Source organism: Ambystoma mexicanum, chromosome 4q (genome assembly GCF_040938575.1).
Source record: "Ambystoma mexicanum isolate Mex_15411 chromosome 4q, UKY_AmexF1_1, whole genome shotgun sequence".
Classification (NCBI taxonomy): Eukaryota; Metazoa; Chordata; class Amphibia; order Caudata; family Ambystomatidae; genus Ambystoma; species Ambystoma mexicanum.
Window position 1 is genome coordinate 231,410,296 of NC_090928.1, and position 21,372 is coordinate 231,431,667.

The following is a 21,372-nucleotide window of genomic DNA, read 5'->3' on the forward strand; positions in this document are numbered from 1 at the left end:
CAGACCTGGTTTTGTCTGTCTGTTTAGGGGGAGTGGTGTGTTTCACAGGAAGAGTGCAAAGGTTGTTTCTTCTGCTGTTTTCCCCCCTCCCCGTGAGTGGAAAAATGTTTTCCCTGTCCTTTAGTGGCTCTGGAGGTTTTCAACACCTGGCGTTGAGGATCGGGGGTGGTGTCCCTGTCCTTCGAGCGTGGGGCCTCGCTGGTTTTAACTGCGGGCTCCGACTCCTGGAGCGCGGCCAGGGGGTGGAAGTCGTCTTCGTCTTCCGACGATCGAACTTCTGTTAGCCTAGGGAGCGAGGCACTCTTGGCAAGAGTGGATGATTGCCTGGAGTCATGCGGCGATCTTGATCGAGAGCGCCCAGAGGACACCGAATCGGACCGTTCTGTTTGTGCCTCTTTCCGAGAACTCGACGTCGTCGAGTCTCGGTTGGACTTAGTGTGTTTAGTGTGCGTAGTATGTGAAGCGCTTGTGTCGCCGGGGGTCTTCCCCACAGCCGCCCTGCCGGACGACCTTCCGAGGTCGGGGACCTGCGCTCGGCTGTCTTTCGACGCCGTAATGCCCTCGCCGTCCGAAAGTCCGGCGTCGCTGCCGTCGCTGAAGGCGCCCTCCGCTGCCATGGCCGCCTGCCTGGCGTGGTGGGCCCAACGCTTCGTTGAGCGGTCCTTAAGTGTCTTAGGTTTAAACCTACTACACGCTCTGCAGTTTGCTTCGGGGTGGTCCCTCGGCAAGCAGAGATTGCACGTGGCGTGCCTGTCGACCCAAGGGTATTTGCGATTGCACTTGGGGCAGAATTGAAAAGGGGTACCCTCCATACACACCTTGAGGCAGCGGGCTAAGTGTAGGAAATGTATAAGGTGTACCTATATACCAAGAGTGTAGGGTATGTACCACCCCCCACTCTCCCTACTTGCAGGGCCGAGGCCAGAGGCCTTCCAAGGCCCGGGCCGAGGCCAGTGGCCTTCCGAGGCCCAAATCTGTCGTGCAGCAGCCGATGGTCGATTTCTTCTCCAGCCGGCGTCGAGTGTCGAAGTTCGACGTTGGGGTGGGGAAGGATGTCAATAGATTATTATTTAAAATATTTAGCAAAAGTATGGCTAAGGCCAGGGGACTCCGCAAAATGCTTCCGACCAGTATGGCGGAAAAAAACAATCTGAGGATCCTAGACGCGTGAGGGATCTTGGGTACAGTGGACGTCACACTAGGGATAGTTTTACTGGCACGCCCTGTGTCGACGCCAATTTTCGAGTTTTGAAAAACAAACTGTAATACTCCGCAGCTTCACTAGATGTCGGCCTATGCACAGCATGTGATCTAAGCAGATTCCACAAGCCTCAGAAATATATATATATATATAGAGATGTTGTAATATCTTCCAAAGCTCGGGCTCCAGCATAGAATATCGCCAAACCAAACACGCTAGGTAGGTTTTGCCTAGACTGGTTTGTTACTCACCACAAGGGTGGATGTTAACGATGATCAATTTGAGTTCTGTGCTCATCAGCTTATCCTCCTCCAATTTGGGGTCCTTGATTGTAGTGTTGTGCGTGGGGGGCCCCGTTTCATGTTTCTGGGAGAGTGGTTAGTTTACAATCCTTCAGAATAGACAAGTAGAACCCCCTGTCTTACAAAGTTTTAAATTTCTGTAATTAATGGCAACACTACATGGACTTCCTCACTATCACACAACAGCTAGTTGGGTGGGTCTAATGGCTCTTTTTCTAAAAAAAAGTTAAGTTGGCTTAATGTTGATTTCATAGATATGGTCTTGTTTTTAAAATGGGAAAATATTGTTGTTTCAAGAGATTGATTTAGATATGTATGTTTTCTTTCCTTTTCCTGTGGTGCCTATTCATTCATTCACAGCTTGGAATATGGAAAACAGAAAAAAAAACAGCCAAACTTATTGGAAAAAACTAAGTCAACATACACCAATGTGATCTAAAATCAAGTTTGTGTTCTTTGTCCTGATGAGAGCGCTGGTAGGATACTTCCTACAAACCAGGCCCGAAACTCGAGTCAACATGACAACAGTTTAAACTTCCTTCAGGAATTTGATTGTGTTTTCTTGTTTATATAAAAATATGTGGCAATTTAATATATTAGAATGTACTAACCAAATAGGCCAATAGTGCATTCAATAATTGATGGATTTGGTTAGGGACGATTATCGTTCAGCATCAAGGGTCTAAAGGTTAGACCTGTTGGTGTTTTCAAACAAATGGTTATTGCTGCTTTTTTGCTCAAGTATGAATGGGTTTTTTGAATGAGGATGAAAGTGATGAATATGGGTGTGTTTGTATGCGAGATCACAGTATGGTGAGGTGTATTTACACAATTAAATTGTATCAATTCAGTTTTTAGGTGTATCGTTTTCATTAAGGTTTTAATGCAATGTTAATGAGTGATTGCCATTTTTGTATTACTGGTTCTTCGATGATGAGGTTTATAAAAAAAAAGTAAAGAAAAACCAAATAATCAATAAACAAATAAGTAATGATAAAACTTAATCTTTAAAATCAATCTGTTCAGAAGGTATTGTACCAGACTCATTTATAAATAATACAAATGCAAAGAGTATGTACGTGTCTAAGGACACCTGTACTTTTTGTAACCCTCTTGAAATAAGCCTGGCTGCTCAGCCACACTACCAACCTGTCTAGTACAGACCTATACCAAAAGTTGGGTTCCTATTGCCAAGAGGTCAAGGTGGCTGTAGTTTCCCCAAAGGGTACTGCACAGAGTCTTGCCTAACAAGGGGGGACGGAACCGGTGTGTTATGTTTGAAAATAGGTATACTAAATCGGGGCAGGATGACCATTTTGCAAATCGCTATTTTCCCCATGAGTGAAAGGGGTAGCTTATTCCAGAACTTGATTGTATCCTCTAGCTCAGAGATTGCCCTCCCCATGTTGTGTTGGAATATGTCTGTTGCAGAGTGGTGTATCTATGTACCCAGATATTTGAATGATTTTGTCTCCCACCTCAGGCCCACTTCTTGTAAGTCCTCTCGAGTTCTCCCCTGCAGAGATCCTATGGGAAGGGCTACCTATTTCTCTGTTGATGTGAATCCCAGTCCACTGGCCCACATTGTTGATTACTTTCAGTTTGTGGGATATGTAGGGCAGGATTCTGCACATACAAAAGGATTTCATCCACATAGAGGGAGCGTGTCTCTGCCCATCCACCTCGAAGCCTGTATTTTTATTGGTCCCGAAGGATATTGGCCAGCGGCTCCAAGACCAGGGCAAAAAGGAGGGGGAAAAGGGGGCAACCCTGGCTTGTTCCCCTTTCTAGTGTCCACCGAGGGGCTACCTCTCTGTTCGTTCTTACTCTTGCTAGGTTTTTATTTTTATACATGAGCTGTATCCACCGCTGCATATTCGGGTCCATCCCCGTTCTGTACAAGACCTCGAAAAGCCATTCCCACTCTACTGAGTCAAATGCATTGATAGTGTTAATCGCTACCAGTGCCAGTTCCCTGTCTGTCTTCTCGGTTCTCTCCAGCACGTGTGGCAAGAACCTCAGATTCATGGCTATATTTCTACCCTCTGCGAATCTGCATTGATCTTGGTGGATCAACCCCCCCACCCATGTGTTTCGCCAAGCGGTTGACTAGGATCTTGCCTAAGATTTTCCCATCCACGTTAGTCCATTGAGATGGGGTGATAAGATTCAGATCTGTTTGGGTCTTTCCCAGGTTTAGCTAGTATTATTATTGCTTCTCGCATAGATTTGGCTAGCGTCCCTTCCTGGAAGGCCATGTCATATACCTTCTTCAGGGGTGAATACATCCATATGTCATAAAATTCCACTGGGAGTTCATCTGCCCCTGGAGATTTCCCAGTCTTCATGTGATTGGGTTTTCCAATTCTTCTCTTGCTGTGGCCGTGGGTGTTGGTAGGCGAGCCTGGTCTAGAATTTCATAACGTCTGCGTCTGATGGGCCCATGTTTGTGTATACCTGTGTATAGAACTTGCAAAACTTTGTTTATACCGTCATGCGCGAGCATGTCCTTCCAAATATCTGTAACGATCGGAGTGACCATAGTGTCTGGGTTCTCTCCCCTCTGAGGAGCCAGGCCAATAGTTTACCTGCTTTATCTCCTTCCCTGTGTATAACTGCGCATATTCATGTCTTCCCAGCTTCTCTTGTGCCTCCGTCGTCTCTCCCTTTCCCTAATAAATTCCGCCTGCAGAGAACCATCCCCCGCCCCCAGTGTGTGGTCGCCATACATTTCCCTCTGATGGCCACCTTAAATGCCTCCCATAGTATGCAATAGTTTTCTAGCAAATTCTCGTTTAACTCTAAAAAATCTATAATAGCACGTCTTACTTCTTCCCTGTATATGTCGTCTCGTAACGCCTCTCCTCTAAGTTTCCACATATGTATCGCCCCCACCTTCTCCTCCCTCATTTCAGTGAGGTGCGCAAGGGGGCATGGTCTGAGATCGTCTTACGCAGGTACTTGGCTTCACCGTAGTGTGTGAATTGGGCATTTTCCACTAGTAGGATATTAATGCATGAGTGGGTACCATGCGGGTGCGAGAAGAATGAGCACCCTTTCTTGTTCCATTTCTGTTCCCACCACAGGTCTATCAAGGCCAGGTCTGACATTACTTTATTTAGTGACTGTGTTGCCAGTGGTTTGTGTGACACCCCTCCTCCCGATCTGTCCAGGAGTACGAGCCCCCAGCAGTGACACCACCACTGGGAAATATGAGTGTGTCTCCACATTCGGGGCATAGGAGTTGATAAAATTAACCTCTCTCCCTTCTATAGTGCCCAGAAGAATGAGCGTCCTCCCTTCTTCATCCTTAGAGACCTGTAGCAGGGTTCCCCAGGCTATCCATATCACAATGCCTCTAGAGTATGTGGTTAAATGTGAACCATATATTTCCCCTCCCCATGTTATTTTCACCCTACCAAATTCAGCCTTCGTTAAGTGAGTTTCTTCCAGCATCACGACTAACTTTCCATCGTTTCAGCGAGCTCAGAATTTCCCTGTGCTTCCTAGCCCCTGTCCCATCCCTCGCACGCTTCATGTTCTTATTGTCAGTTTCCCCATTGCGGATACAAGTCTTCCACCTCCCAATTCTCTCCTTTGGTCTCAACATTTGACCCCTCCGTCTTCTGCCAGTTGTGTGTTGTCCTGAGTTGTAACCACCCTCTTCTCCTCCTCCCTCCTTTACCCCGCGACTCCCCATCCCTCCCAAACAACAACCAACATTGAAACTTTGCCCTCAACCGGAGGGAGCTTAAACTAATACCTACACTTGTGAGCTTGTCGATCTGCTGGTTCACTTTTGTCAAGGAGGCACCACAGCCGAAAGATGCCTGGGGTCAGCAGGACCCCCCCTTTGTCACTCAGGAGGAGGAGGAGGTCAGCAGGGAGCCGCTGAGTCCTTGGAGTGATAATATTAGGTGTTGTGATGCCATAGGTCCCTTCCCTCCTCTGCCACCTTTAGTTCAGTCTCTTGGGACCTCTTGTGGTGTGCAGAGTATGATTGTCGCCCTGAAGGGCAGGGCTCAAGTGCATTGGCTGTGTGAGTCCTCCAAATTACCAGGTGAGTCTTCCCCATAGAGCAGTTCTTCTGGGCGGTTGCTGGCCATCGGCTCCTCATCGTTTTCCCCAGCCAATATCTTTAGGGTGCCGTCTTCGGACACCCACACTTTGTCACCTTTGAGCCACTTGGACATATGTTGATTCTCTCTCTTAGTTGTTTTTCCTGCGTGTGGATGCGAGGGTCGCAGCATGCGCTTCCCCGGGCCTAAGGCCTCCACCGTCGCCTAGCTTCCCTCCGTGCCCCATCAGTGCCAGGCTTCCTTGGGGGGGGTTACAAAACCATTGTCCCCCCTGTACCCATGGTGTGATCTTGAAGCGAGCTGGGTACAGGAGCATGTACTGGGTCCCATTGCCGCTCAGGAGCCGTTTAATGTCGTTGAAGCGCTGCCGCTGGAGTTGGACTTGCTTTGTATAGTCCTGGAATATGAGGATTGCCCAGTGCTCTGTTGATATGGGGCCCTGCCGCCTTGCGAACTCGAGTATGGCGTCTCGGTCCCTGTGGTTCAATATGCGAGTTACCACAGGGCGGGGCTGAGCCATTGGTGGGGGTTTGCATGCCGGGACCCTGTGGGCATGTGTTCTACTGCAAACCGAGAAACCCTTTGAGCCCAGTTCGTGTTTTAGCCAGTCCTCGAGGAATATTCCATTGACCCGCACTCCACGTTTTCCAGCAGGCCAATGATGCGTATATTGTTTCTGTGGTAGCATCTCTTTGCGTCCTCCGCTCTCGCTTCCAGTATTATTGTTGTCTGCAGTAACTGGGATACTTGTGTTTTGAGGGTTTGTAGGTCTGCTTCAGATGATGTGATTTTAATGTATGCTTCTTTCTGCTTCTCGGCCACTTTGTGCACGTCTGCTCGTAATAAATTGAGGCCCTCCTCAATATGACCAATCTGCAACTCCAGTGCTGTTCTGGAGCTCTGTACTGCTAGGAGCGCTCTGCAATTTGTGTATCTTATGTACTAGTCTGGTCTCCTTTATCCCCCGGAGGGGCCACATCTACTGAAGTGTTTGTGCGAGCTGTTGCGTTGTAAAGGAGTCCATTTGTGGTTGCCTGCCCTTGCCCCCCATAATCTGCTTGTATCTTGCTCAGAGGTGGGGGGGTCGCGGCGCTGCGCACACAGGGGCAGTTCCTCCAGGGCCTCATGAATCCTCTGAATGCCCTATGGTATCCCTGGTGTACTCGCCTACACACTTGTGCCCGGGTGATGCTGCTCTCCGGACCAGCCCTCCACCTCAAGCACAACGGTCTTGCCAGCTGAGGTAGGGCCCCTCGCCTCCAATCCTCTTCCCCAAACTCCACCTTTCAGTGTGGTGTACTCGTTTCTTGCACCGTTGCTGCTCTGGCCCTTTCCTCATTGGCTCCACACCCTCTCAGCAAAAATGGGGCCTCCAAAGAGAGCCCAGGCTCATGTGAAACTTCGGGGAGGGAGTCCCTAGTGTGTTGCGGCCATACGTCCCTTCTTCCTCTGTGGTTGCCTTCTGCCTACCACTGCCTTATATTCTTGTCTTCAAGGCTGTGCCCATGTGCTGTATGATCTGTTCCTCTGCTCCACACCCGTAGCTCGTAGGATACCTCGCTCAGGTGCCTCCGATCACCTTGGCTTGTATCATGCCTTCCTCCAGAAGTCCGCTCCCGGAGCAGCCGTGATCTCGGGGCTGGCACAGGAGTCGTGCTGCAAATGTCTCGCTGCTCTGTAGCTCGTCACGGGCCAGGCAGGTCCAAATAGCAAGGTCGGGCTGCTCACCAATACCCTTCGGCTCAGCTCCCTGCACATGTAGCCGCTCCATTCCATACGGCCACTGGTTCAATGCCGCCGGGAGGGCTCCTCGCTCAGGGGTACAGAGCAGTGCTGTTGCCCCTGCTAACAACAGTCTGGCAGGACGCGGCACTCATTACTGCTGCGCCAATCACGTCCTTTGTTGCTGACACCGCTCTCCGAAGTTCTCAGTCAGGAGAACACCCTCTGCTCCGACAACTGCACCAGAGCTGCCCCGACTTTCCCCTAGTCGTGGAGACAACTTCCAGCTACTCTCGAACCAAAATTTAAGATAAAAACAAGATAACAGGTGCAGCCGCAGGAGCCGAAGGGGATCACATCCTCATCCCTTTCTTGCTGGACACGCCCTCAGGATAGCAGCAGTCTGGAGTCAATTTAATAGCAAAGGCAGGGAACACCCCATCTGCTTTATTAGTCGAAAACTAAATGATAGAGCGACCAGGTCACACCTATATGGAACTACTTTCAGGAGTAAAACTGACAACCAACCTTTAAGGTGGTTGATGCAGATGAAAGGAGAAATGCTGAAATTGCCCAGGTGGTCCATAAGCCTACAAAGCTCTGACTTCACTATCGAGCAAAGGCCAGGTACCGAACATAAGAATGCTGATGGTCTCTCCAGAAAGTATGGCCGACTTGATCGAGAGATTAATCCAGGAGTTGATTAGATCCTCTTGTCCCTAGTCTTGGGGTGACGAGTGTTAGGGAGATTTATCATTTTATGCTTCATCCCCTCTCCTAGTGAGATCCCCAGCACATTTTTCTAGACTTCTGGACCTTTTTCTTTATTTCCTGAATGAGTTGAGCCTTTTTCCACTCATTCATTTTTATGGGCTACCTGTTCTCTGTGTTTTACCTGTACTATGGAGTCCACTTTCCTCCATATCTCTTTTAAGGCATCTGCGTTTAACTTTTGCAGCACACAACTCCTTATGGGCAGTGTTGTTGGGAATCCTTTGGGTTCTCCTTGGCGATTTTTTCTTTATGCTCACTTTCTACTGTTCTTACGGATAGAGATTTACTTTGTATCTCTAGTGAAACATTATATTCTGAGAGAGCATACACCACCTTATGTGGAGTGCCAAGTGGATACTTGGTATCCCCCTTCTCTCTGCTCCGGTGACTTTTTAGTCACATAGACAACCCTATAGTTATGGCTGGTGCCAGTGGACGTGTTCTACCAACTATTGTGCTATTGTTTTACTGCATACTGTATTCACACTCTTGGTTTGCACAATACTGTCATCTATGTACTAACATGGTGGCTCTTTTTTTTGTTGCCATTTCTAGTATGGTTGTTCTTTGTTAGCCAGTCTTCTACCATTCTGGGTCGGGTAGGTCTGTGTGTTTGTTTTGCATTTGGCTGAAACCCTTGGGTGTCCCAGTCTGGGCACGCAGGAAGTGTTGGAAGAGTTTTTCACTCCCCTGCCCTTTGTCTGCCTGAGTGCCTGAATGGAACCAGCCCCCACTGGGGGTATGGTTGTCCTGGTTGGATAGCCACCAGCCCGTTTCTGTGAACTGCTGAGAGAGATTGCAGAGGAGTGTGTTCTGAAACTGAATAAAATGTGAGGTTCCTGTGGTGAAAGGCAAGTCGACCACTGGAAACTGAAGAAGACAACGACCAGAGATGCTTGCAGACCCTTTGCAACACTGAAGCAACCACTGTTGTCATTGACCCTGTTTTCTATGTGACAGAGGAACTCCAAAGAGGTCGACTTCTTTCCTTTGACTGGTGGGAACGACCAGTCCTGAGATGAACTACAATCTGAGCCATCTCCCGAGGTGCTGTGCCTTTCAGGAGCTGCAGAGGGCGAATACCATGAGACCTCTGACCCAATTGTAGTGCTTCGTCTTGCCAAGGCCGAATCCATCCAAGTCTTTGCTGAGCTCCAGGTGAACATCCAAAGACACAATCCGACTCATCCAAATCCTCTCACCAAAATGCAAGTCTCCAGGAATCGAAGAAGACTGACCGGGTGAATCGTGTCCTTTGTTGGTGCTACAAAAAAGGTTCCAAAACCGCGGACTGACCAGAGAAGCTGAAGAAATCCGTGTCAGAGGTCCCCCATAGAGGCTGCTGCTGAGAGATCCCGTCCATTGTCCTGTCTAGTATCCTTACCTTGAAACTGAAAGTATCCACAGGAACATTTTGCCGTTTCCCTGCTTAATGAGACTAAGCTCCCTCTGAACTGACTTTTGCTGCTAGTTAGCAATTGGACTTTAAAAGCATTAGTATGCTCCGAAAACCAACCATCTCTAAAACCTTAAGCTCAGCTACTGTTTGACTAACCAACTGTTTTCCTTTGAAATAGACATTGTCTTACGTGGTTTTGCTAAACTAAATACAATTACCGTAGATCTCAGTCTGTGTACGAGTGCGCGGTATTGCTGATAATACAGTAGAACTGTCATTTGTGCCAAACAATTTTAACTGCGAGCAACTACAAACTAAGCAGTGGCCTTTGAAAAGTATCTACAAGTATTCCTATCTGTATTGGTATAATGATCCAAGTATTTTAAAACTTAATTTGTGTAAATATAATAAATCTATATTTTAATATACATTTGTTGAAGTGTTTCTTAGAGTTACTTTATTAAGTAGGTTCAGTGTACTTACCTACAACTCGCATCTTCCTGTTATGGTAAGTGTAAGGGTGTCTCTAATTACGCTCACACCAGAAAAAGGACACCCCTCTAGGGAAAAAAAAGCCAAAAGTCTATCTTGTAAGGATAATGAGTTTAATTGTACAAAAAAGTAAAATGGTAGCAAAGGACTCTGCTGCCTGAACGGTCTTCTCCTGTCCCTCTTCCGCTCCTTCCCTGCCAAAGTGGTCCCAGGCAGGAGTTTATGACTAAATTGGTTAAAAGGTACCTATTGCTGGTTCCGTGCTTTAAGGTAAATATTTTGTACATATTGAAAGTAATTTGAAAGAAAAAAGGTAAATACTCTTTGGTATATGGTTAGTGTAACAAGTCTTGATTTATTGTGAAAGCAAAATATTTCCTGAATTGGTGATACCTTCTCACCATCAATTGTATACATTCCCTCGCTTCCTGGCTTGATAATTGCGGCAGTTTGCACATTTGTTATTCAAAATGGGCACTTATTTGACTAGGCATCATGACGCGTCGCGTGTAATTGATGTCGTGATGACGTCATCATGTTTTAGTTACGTGATTTTCACCATTTTGGATCGGGCTAATGCTATCTACAATGGTCAATGGACAATTCGTTAGACTATGCCTACTTGGCCATAAATAGTAGGAATTAATTACCTTGCAATCTCAAACTTTTTATTAAATAACAGAGTGATTGCTAATTGGTTATTCTCACTTTGAATTTATAGGTTAGCGAGTAATGCATTGTAATAAAATGTTAAATGGTCTTGTTTAAGGCTCAAGTGATGCAATTTTACAATATATTTTCTTTTATATTAATAAAATGCAGAAAAAACAGAAACATGTGTAGTGAGCAAGGAACAACATGTACATAGGCATTATAAAAAAATGAAACAGTTCAGTGTCTGTTTAATCCTGATATACAAGAGTCTGTGAGGCAGACCCATTTGCAGGAGTTTATATAGGCCTATCTTGCTGTCACTGGATACGGGCTATGGCTTCATCCCAATCCATCCTGCTTCCATACAAGGGATGCTGCAAAGCCTTCCTTTCTTCATTGTCATCAGTTTGTCAGTTTGTGTCTTATAGGTGCCTCAACGTTTTCAGCGTGGATGCCGGTTATGAAGAAGAAATGCGGTGAGTAAGCGCGGTATGCGGCGCCTCTAGATGTTTCCCCGCTAACCTGGAGTGTCTTTTCCCTCTTTCAGATGGATGAGAGGTTCCGGAGACAGAGTTCCCCCAGAGCGGCTGGGATTCAGGTAAGCGTTTGAAGCTCGTACAGTCTTTAAAAATAAGCGAAGATTTGCTGAATGCTTACTAATGCCTTTTTTCTGTTCATTTCCCTTTTCCTTAGGAAGAGGCGTGCCGGGATGGGAATGACACCGCCTAAGATGCCCGCAGAAGAGAAGAAGCGATGAATGATGGGCAGAAGCGCTGCAAGGTAAGGCTGTTCCTAATGGTGTTCTTGCAGGAGCTGAGCGCAGAAGAAAGTTGCAGGCCTACTGGACACTGATCCGAACATGGCGAGTGTCACGCTGCAGGTGCAGAAAACACAAAGCATGTTTCTCAGCCTGGGCGTGGCTTAAATAGTCTCTGGGTATCCCAGGTGTCTCTAGGCTGAACCACACCCAAAAGACTAGACTGCACATGCAGTTCTGGGAACCGAAATATGTGGGGGCATCCATCTTGTCCCCATCAATGCACTACAAGTCCAATCCCCAATGTTATCCTATGGGAGTGAGTGAGTCTGGTGCCACAAGCGCCAAGTCTGACTCCAAGTGGGTCTTTGGAGGGATGGAGAGACCCTTGAGGGTCATGTAGGTGATCGTGGCCTGGCTCCAGCCTGACATCTTGGAGGGCTGGGGACATGAGGGGCAGCAATCATGACATCCAGGTTCCATCCCAACATAAGCCTGACCGCTCTGCCACTCTACGAAGGTTCCATGAGTAGTACAGACTGATACTAAGAGCTGGGGAGCTGTATACCATTGGGATCGTTTTACGAAGTCTTATCTCAAGTGGACTTCAGGGAAACTCTCCCAACAACTCCAAGTAGACATCCCTTTTCCACTTTCGAAAACGAGTCACACAATACTCCACACGTACCACTAGATGGCAGTCCATGCGATTCTAAGCAGATCCACAAGCCTCAGAAACATATTTGTTAGTGTTATGCCTTTGTGATAATATTACCTGCTTGTAGTCATTTTCCATAGTGTGTTTTGGGCCTATAATAAATTAGTATGATTGTTGACATACTTACTGTCTAAGTGTAATATTTGGTGTTTGACAGGGTGGACTCCTTGTTGACACCCGACCACTCTCACCCCTACTGAGACCTCGCATTGGCCTGCTCTCCAAGTAACATTGAATTGGTCTGGCTATGCTCCCAGTTGTTGTTCCCAGTTCACACAACAAGGGTGGTGGAAGTTGCTGATTTCGCAGGCAGGTTGACTTTGTGTGCGTGAGCCAGAGGAAGGGCCTGGGACTGTCTGGTTCCACTACACATCCTCTGGCACCGGGACATTTGTTGCTGAATGGATGTGAGGACTAGTAGTTGTCCAGGATCCGACAACCCTGGGATGTTAGAGATGTTCAGGAGCCGCAACGGACCAGAATTATAGCTGCATTACAAGGGCCCAACAGGAGCCACGCCTGCCTACGGGACAGCGCCCATACCAGAACCAGGACCCCGCAGGGGGCTCAAGAACTTTGACAATAGCCTTGATAAAGACCCTTTGGGTCGAAACACGCGTCGGCTGACAAACAAGGCGCACAATTGCCTTTAAGTGTATTTGACGCTCATCAATGTAATGTGAGAAACAATCCAACACTATCACTAATAAAAGCGAAACTTGTATCGCACCAACCACAGTGTTAGAAAGATTATTTCAACTATTGAAGCAAGATAGCCAGGAGAAAACTTCCTTTATCTGCTTAACAATTTGGGGTACTGGCTAAACCCTAACAAGTCCTGTGATCTTGCAACGCCAGATCAATCTATTAGACTCGGACAAGAGCGGAACTTAGCACAGGCTGCCTCCACATCTAGAGCCAACCCCGACCCTCTCATCATTGGTGGCTTTGGGTTAACTCCCAGCCTGAATCATGGCTAAAAGGAGGGCTCCTGCAGCTATTCCACAGATGATCTTCGATGAAGAGTAGCCCGCCAAAACCCCAAGGACGACCCCAGCAGCAGACCAGCATCGCATTGACTCCAGTCATTAGCCCAGTGAAGCACTGCTCCTCAGCCTCATCTCAGAAGACCCTTGTTAGCGTTTCAACCCTTGGACAAGTGCAAACACCCAGTCTCAACCCCTGCTCAGGGATTCATGCCTTGGAAACCTTCAGAAGTGTCCTTGGACCACCACTGAACCGACTAGCTCCCTTTTGGGCTACCCCACTGCAGCAATCACTGTTCTGAGCAGAGCCTTGGGGCTTGCAAGAGGTTCATCTTATACCATTGGTCACCTGTCCTCACATGTGAAGCCATCTCACAACAAGGGAAGCTCTGCTAGGGCTGCTCCCATGTTCACCGCTAGAAGAAGGCCTGCTGCCACCGAACCATGGTGACCCCTGCAGGAACAATCTCTCTGCAATCCAGTCAGAAGTCCTGAAGGACCTGCAGTGCTGTGATCTGCAGCCTTTCTTCATTTTGGGGTCTTTAAGAAGTTTGCTGGAAGCGTCTGGTGAGAACACCGACCAGTCCCTGACCTGAAAAGAAACCTCTACACCCGCTATTCCTGGCTTCCCTTCGCTCAAATTCAGGACAAAAAATTATGTCCCCAGCAAATTCTGGTGAAACCTTCAGTGTTACCTGGAAGAATCAGAGTCAGGGGGGCAAGTAAATATCTGTTTATGTCCCCCAGTCTTTCATAGGGTAACAATGGATGTAGAGCCCTTGTCCCTAAAATCCCTCTGGCCTGGCCTTTGGTCGTCAAACCTGGGTTAGGGACCCTTTCCTAGAGGTTACGTTGGGAATAGGATAGAGTGGAGTACTTACCCGACAAAGTGAATACTTCCCTTACTTTGAAGGCATTTCAAAGCACCACAACAGCCCACTGCATCGGTTCAGAAATACCTTCCGTGAAGAAACCTTAGTTTGGAACGTGTGACTTTTGTGCAGAAGGCTCCATACATCTTAGGGTTGGACTACATAAAAGGAAACTGGGTTTCTGCTTCTATTAACTATTTCAACTGGTTTTCCTGCATCTGATTACTCACCTGTTGAACACTGGTATATAATCCTTATGCAATTCTATTTCTAAGGCTGAATGTGAATATAGTTTATTTTTATTTTTTTAATTACATTACTTACCTGTGATTTTTTTATGCTTATTGTGTTCAAAAATTTCAAAACATTTTTTGGCGGCAGCCGCTCCTGCTAGGAAGCAGGTGCAAGGCTAGGATTTAATAAGGTTGAGGGGCCTGTGCTTTTCCCCATATCACCAGCCTCCCCGAATGTTCCTGTGTTAATTTCTTCTCATTCCCTCCCTCTGACGCACCCCCTGCACCCTAATGTGTGCTCACATCGGGTCAGCTGACCCAGGCCCATTGCCTCTTCAGTGGATACCTCAAGGGCAGTCTTGCCTGGGCAGCCAGTGAAGGGCACTGGTAAAGGGCACCTTCCTCTGGGCACTTACCATCCCGATTTGCCCTGGTGCCCCAGCCCTGCAGGATGCCACGCTATCAATCTACAGAACTTCCAGGTAAGGGACATCTTTATTGAGTCTGGCCACTGCCTGTATTTGCCACACCTGCAATTTGCGGGCCTAGGTTTTCCAGTTTACTTTGCTATTTCAATCCTGCCACTGTTTGTCACACTTGGGTTGTGCCTCTCTAGGGCTCCCATCTTAGATTTCATTTCACATAGCCTCACACATTTAACATACATACTATTTAAATACACCCTGAACTAAATATAAATCACCGTCGGCCTGAGCACCACCTTCCATAGAATACATACGAGTCCTACAACAAAAATCCAGTTGTTCACATAACTTGACTCTCTTGATAATTTGACAGCACCCGTCCCACATGTGATACTATGGGCTGCTGTTAGTGACCTAGCAATTCCCTACTTATCTTTAATAAGGCTAGAAATCCACACCGCATTTTACCACTCCTCTCACTACCTCTCAGCTCAGACAACGGTCATCCAAAGGGCGTTCATCCTCCCAGCTCTTTGAGGCCATACCAATGGCAGTAGGCGCTAAACAAATAACAAAGGTCTAATAATTGTATTTCTATATAAAGACTACCTTGAATTATTGGTGGTGCTCTGTGTGGACTCATTGTAGCCCTAGATTACTCACACTTTCTGAAACTGTGCCTTGACTGCTCATCCACACTACCTTGATTAGGCTTTAACTAGCCGCTCAGTGTCTTCGCCGTTCACCATAAATAGGGTGGCCTTCTTAATCTTCCTTCCTCTTATGGGCCGATTTTAGAAATCCATCTCAACAGGTAGAAAAGTACCGGCTGCTGCAACCTCATCCTGGACACATCATGTTGGCAAACAACAAGTTACAAAAAGCTACTGGGAAAGAAAGTGCCTGCAGTGCACTTCACAGAAGGTGAGTGCAGGGAAAAATAAACAGAATGTAGAAACATGTTCTCCTAAACTGATAGCTAAAGGTACTGAAGGTACTGATCAGTGCCACCAAAACAGATTATCTTAGCAAGGCCATTGAAGTAATAACACTTCACTGGCTTGCACAAGTCAGAACAGATTCAAAACAGAAGCAAAATGGTGGGTTCGCATTGATGAATATGGTGGGAAAGCAGCAAAAAAGAAATGTTTTCTAACAGAATGCATATTTTGGCGGATGTCAGTCACAATACAGACTTGAACACAAAGGGGGTCATTATAACCCAGGCGCTAATTGCGCCAACTTTACCACCATGGTGTAAACTACGTTTACACCATGGTGGATGGCGGATTTACCGCCCCATTCCAAGGTGAGTGGGGCGGTAAATCCCCATTTCCCATTTTCCCTTCCCCATTCCCATTTTTGCCCCATAGGGCATAATGGGAGTGGGGAAGGCGCTAATTACGCCACCGTAAACTACGGTGGCGTAATTAGCATCATGGCAGGTTAGCGCCATGGATTTTAACGGCTGCTAAAAGCAGCCGTTAAAATCAGAATAGGCGTTAAGGGTTAACGACGGCGTTAACCCTTAACGCCTGGGTCATAATGAGGCCCAAAGTGTTGTTTTGGATCTGAAAAATAATTGCCTTTTTGCTTTCTTTGCAAACAAAAAAGTGGTAATGCACAGTAAAAAAAAAATAACAGTATTTAGTTTCTGGGGTGGTGAAGGTTTATATTCCTGGAACATCACTTCATGAGATAGTGGGACCAATATCACTGTGTCAAAGTGAGGATCCTGGTTTAGAGAGTGCTATACATCCTAGAGATATTTATTTTTAAATCAGGACCCTGTGGAAAGCTACTTAAGAAATGATATGCATGCAATGAAATACAGCATACAACACTTTAAAATGCTGCACCTGAGAAGCATAGGCGCCAACACAATACAATATTGTTTACATTTAATCTTGCCTACAAATGAAAAACAAATAGCCAAACCTTTGCTGCTTCCAGTTCCATCTTTGTCAATCACTATTGCGCCAGTTAGTTCCGTTTTATCAGAATTCACGAGAACAGTGTCACAGGATATGCGGTAGAATAAAGCACATATAGGATCAAACTCTGGGTCTGGCTCCAGGTCTCTTCTTGTTCGAGCATGCAACTCCATACTAAAAAGGGTAAGATGTTGGACCTATAAGAAGAATATAAAAACATACTGTGTTATGCAGTACTGCATTGTGTAAACCTTAGGTGTTAAAATAGTGTAAAGTAGACCCTGCAAGCTCAATATCTTATGTCCCAACACAAACCCGTAAATACCCTTTACATATTTTCAAACCAAATGAATCGTATTAGTGGTTGTTGCTTCCTTGCGAGCTGTCAGTCTTGGGACGATAAAGGCAAAAAAAAAGAATAAAAAAAAGGCCTGGCTTATAAGAATTAGATTAATCTCCATGCCACTGTCTCTCTCTGGTGGAAAGAAGTCTGTCCGCAGACATCAGTACTTGGAAACTTTATATTTGGAAACTTGCATGACTTGGAGAGCAATTCCCCATTGATTGGGCCTTCAGGGATCATGCCCACGTTCGACAAGTTAAGGAGGCGGAAACTTGGATTTAAATACAAACTTGGTGGCTGACGGGTCTCTCTGCTCCCAATCACAGATTCGCAACCATTCAAAGTTTTGGAGGGCACTCAATCACTGGGGATGGCACGTTCAACTTACACCGTCTCCTTCGTTGGTGTGCTATCTCCAGGTGTGGATCCGTGCTTGAATTCAGACTCAATTCACAAGCAGGCCACATTCAGTTCCAGCAAATCTAGTTTGTGTACACCAAAATCTCTGTAGTCTATATGTAAAATCCCACAAAAAAGCTTTGGATATTTATAAACCCTTGAGATGCTTCACTTATATATTATTTTCAAGCGTTTTTGGTCTTCTCTAAAGCAGTCAGATGATTTAAAATTCTAACTAGCCAAGTCTTTGCAATTTGTTTTTTAGCTCGAATAATTCCATGAGGAGAACATGCATAAACAGTACATACAAAGCAAATATATGTCATATAAATATAGTGTGCGTAAATCATAACAATGAGTGTATACACCTGCAATTCTTTGCAACACTAATAGTCACAGGAAAAACGATTTCATCATTCTCTTCATTAAAAAGACCTCTTTCTTCCACGCTCAAAATTGAGAAGAGGGTTCGAAACTCAGACATTTTTCAGCCCTTCTTGGTAGGACCATTTTATGGGGATTTTGTTCTGAGTGCAGTTCCGAGTGCAGACTTAATATTTTGGTGTGGAAGGAAGACTAATTTCTTTGCATGTATAATTCCCACCAATCCCTTTATTTTCTTTGCTTATGTTCCTGTGTACCCTTTTGGAGTCAGGGGAGATTTGCGAAATATAATTCCTTTAGTGGCTTTGGCAGGGGATTGGTTCCACAAGTCAATGTGTTGTTACCATATGCTCTGCCAAAAGTACACCGTGAACCGGCTGCATATCATGTCAGTTTCTCAGCGTTGGCAATTCTTGCTCTGCTTTCCAAGACACAGTAGCAATGACTGCATGGGGAAACATCCAAATCCCACTCATTCTTGCACAGGAATCATTTGTATGAAACAAAATCAATATCTAGCTGTAGGGCGCAGTAGTGGATTTACACATGTGGTCCTAGAAGGATGACTCCAGGGAACAGCAACCTTTTACACACTACAATTCATAAAAGCCGCTGGCCAGCCCACACAGCTAACCGTGCAAGGAGGTTCAGCCTGGGCCACAAGTGAACTGCATTTCCAGTCCATTACGTAGGAATATGGTTTGCATACAATGGCAAAGCCACATATCTGACAAAGTAATTCAGCAGGTTTCTGGTCTCAAGGTGAGAAGAAAATTGGGACCTAACAGAGTTCAATGGCTTTGCAATGCAGGAAGGGCATAAGATAAGTCTGAAGTTGTACAGAATTTCCAGATCACTTTTTCAAAAGTGTGGTACGGTGTCCAGTCAAAGTTTTGAAAACAGTTTCTAAATACAATACTTCGAAACAAAGCGATTGAAAAAAAAAAACATTTTGAATGCATTTTTTAATGGAATGTTTGTTTTTTTGGTTTGTATAGTACAAATTGTGGTTTTTGCCAAAAACAAAACAGGGGTTTGGGTGGGGGGGGGGGGGGGAACACCCCCTCCCCACTAAAAAAAATGCATTCGAAAAAAAATGTCTCGATCCTTTTGTGTCGAAACTTTTGTATTTCGACACTATGACTGTCTAACAAGTTACTATAAACCGTTTGGTACTAGTGAGTGATAGGCAAACTTCACTAGAGGAGACAGGGGTTCAATGAGCATGGAGACTAGAGGTACATTGAGGTAAAAATAAGGAAGCTAATCTTTGCATTGCAGATATTTGATGGAGGGGACAATATTTTGTACGAAAGGTACTGCAATAACTCCTTCTTAGGCCAAGGTTAAATCACAGAGAGGAGGCAAGCTATGTGATGCTAGAGTGAGGAGAGAATTGAAAGCAATGACAGATGAGGAAACAGTCACCCCGCTGCTATTGGGTTTGCTACAAAAGGAAGGTATTATGTGCTCAAAGATTTTTTGAGGAAACTGGATAGAGTTGACCTTGTTTTGGAGCTCCTAGTTCCCCATAAATACAGAACAATTCATGAGAGTAGTGACTGGATTGGAGATGACCCTATTTGGACCTGGGCTGTGCAGTCTTGTACCCTTGGGAATTAGGACGCATGTCAACCAGTTAATCTCTTGTGCTGTACTAAAATTGGCCTAAGATATTAGGGGGATAGAAGGTCCTGCACAGGTATTTTATTTTATACTTCCCATGGGGATTATTGTTAAGGCAGAATTAAATTTTATGGTTCTGGATCCCTAACTTTCAGGGTCCCACACACTATTTGAAGGCTTCCTTGGGCTTTCAATTTTTTCGTTTGAAGGCACAGGAACTTCTACTCCAGTCACCCTGCACCAATGCATCACTTGTTCTAGTGTGTATCCCTTGGTAGTCCATAATGGCTTCCAGAGTCTGTGTACTTTTTAAGAACTTCAGTTTGGTCCCAGGGTGATGGTGTTTCCCTGAATGGCCGTTGTGGAGTAGGCTGTTGGCAGATGTAACTTAGTTTTGGCTGCACCAGGGGTGTAGACTTTTTTAACCACATTAGTAGCCCAATGAACAAAAGTGGTGAGACATTGGGGCAATGTATTTAATTAAGGCCTGCTCCTGCCCATTTTCTTTTGACCCATCCCTTTTTCTATGTAGACCATAATGAAAGGCCAAAATGGTGGTTTTCCTGAATTTCCCGATGTAGACTAATCCCGACTCTGCAAAGGCACCCAATGTTTTGGTTTAAACTTGTGTCGCCTGGTTTAAATCTGACTAGACTTCCCATTATCATTCCTGTGTAGGTGTGCCAGTGTGGATGGATGTTTTTAAGGTCAGCCTGCCAAAACCATTGCATGCATGCATGCATGTGATGTAATTGGAGGTTTGGCTTAGGCCAGCCCTGAGTAAATGTATTATTATTGAGAGACCCTGTGCATTCTTCAGAATCTGACCAGAAGTGCTGGAAGACCGCTCCCAAGGATTAGTTGCTGCGGCTAAAGCCTGATGCTGGTATATTGGCTGGACTCTGTACTTGCTCTCAGTTTCTTCTTGGTGGGTACAAGCCCCACCTGGGATCTTCTGTTGCTTCCCCCCAGTTGTTCCAGTTGGTCGAACTCCCAAAGAGCCTTGAGGTGCTGTCTCTTCCTAGCTTGGAGCCATCTGGCAGCTGCTGCCTCGCAACCGGTCAGTTTTGGGTTATCCAGGGGCACCACCTGCCACAAACCATTTCTTGTTGGTTAGCTTCCACTTCCTGCCCCCTCTGCCAGCTGAGTTCATCTGGAAAGTGAGTCATGTTCCTACGTTCTTATGTCACCTTTTTGGATACTGGTGCTTTTGCCTAGTAGGCCCCATTAGTAGGTGTCTTGGTTATTGCCATTTTGGGTCATCTTGATCTTCGTTGGGTCATGGGTTAGAGTTACTTCAAGTCAGAGGTACCAACCACATCTTAGCCAACCCTAAATTTGGCCCCTAAAGCTCAGTCGAAGCTCTCCTCCTATTCCTGGGCTGAATCGTCCTTAACCAGCGGGTCCTGGGATAGTCTTCAGATTCTGCTTCTGGCGTCCCTTGGGTCTGGAACTAGTGGGTTTTTGATGTCCTCCCCTCTACCACGTTTTCCATTGTCTGGAGTGGGCATGTGCTGCTTAAACCAGCTCTTCCTGGCCTGTTGATTCTTGAACCCTGGTCTGAAAGTCTTCTTGGGGTCTCCTCTGGTGCCCCCTTTAGCTAGTTGTCTCTTCTACTACACATGTGGAGTAAACCGAGAACTTATCTTATTTTTCCACATAACCGCGGCCATTCTATTGGATTTGTCCTGTTCTTAATGGGATAATTTTTGGGAACTTTTAAAACTCTGCAAAACGGGCTTTTAAAAAAATGGATTCATCACTGATCTCCCACCGGTAACCTCGTGTGGCCAGGGAACAGCGGCCGCTACCTGATCCTGACCCAAATGAGGGAGGATTACATGGGAGGAGACAGTCTCTGGGGAGATTTCATGACTCATCGGTCATGGTATCCCTCATTTTCGCTTAATAATAATCTCCCCCCCGTCTAAAACTCTCATGGCTTATTGCCAGGTGTCCTCCCCTCTTCCCATGAAGAGCAGTGACACCATGTTGGTCAATTCTGTGAGCCAACCTTGCTGATCTGATGTAATTACCTTTTTTTTCAATTCCACTCATCAGTATGTCAGAAA

General features: G+C 46.0%; 1 protein-coding gene across 1 annotated transcript in view; it reads right to left on the reverse strand.

The window, feature by feature from the left end:
* REV3L (REV3 like, DNA directed polymerase zeta catalytic subunit) overlaps nt 1-21,372 on the reverse strand; it is a 1,615,620-nt gene that overhangs the window by 441,230 nt on the left and 1,153,018 nt on the right. The window contains exon 17 of the mRNA XM_069607775.1: nt 16,553-16,745. Within this exon, the coding sequence (XP_069463876.1) occupies nt 16,553-16,745 (193 nt within the window). The remainder of the gene's footprint in view (nt 1-16,552; nt 16,746-21,372) is intronic.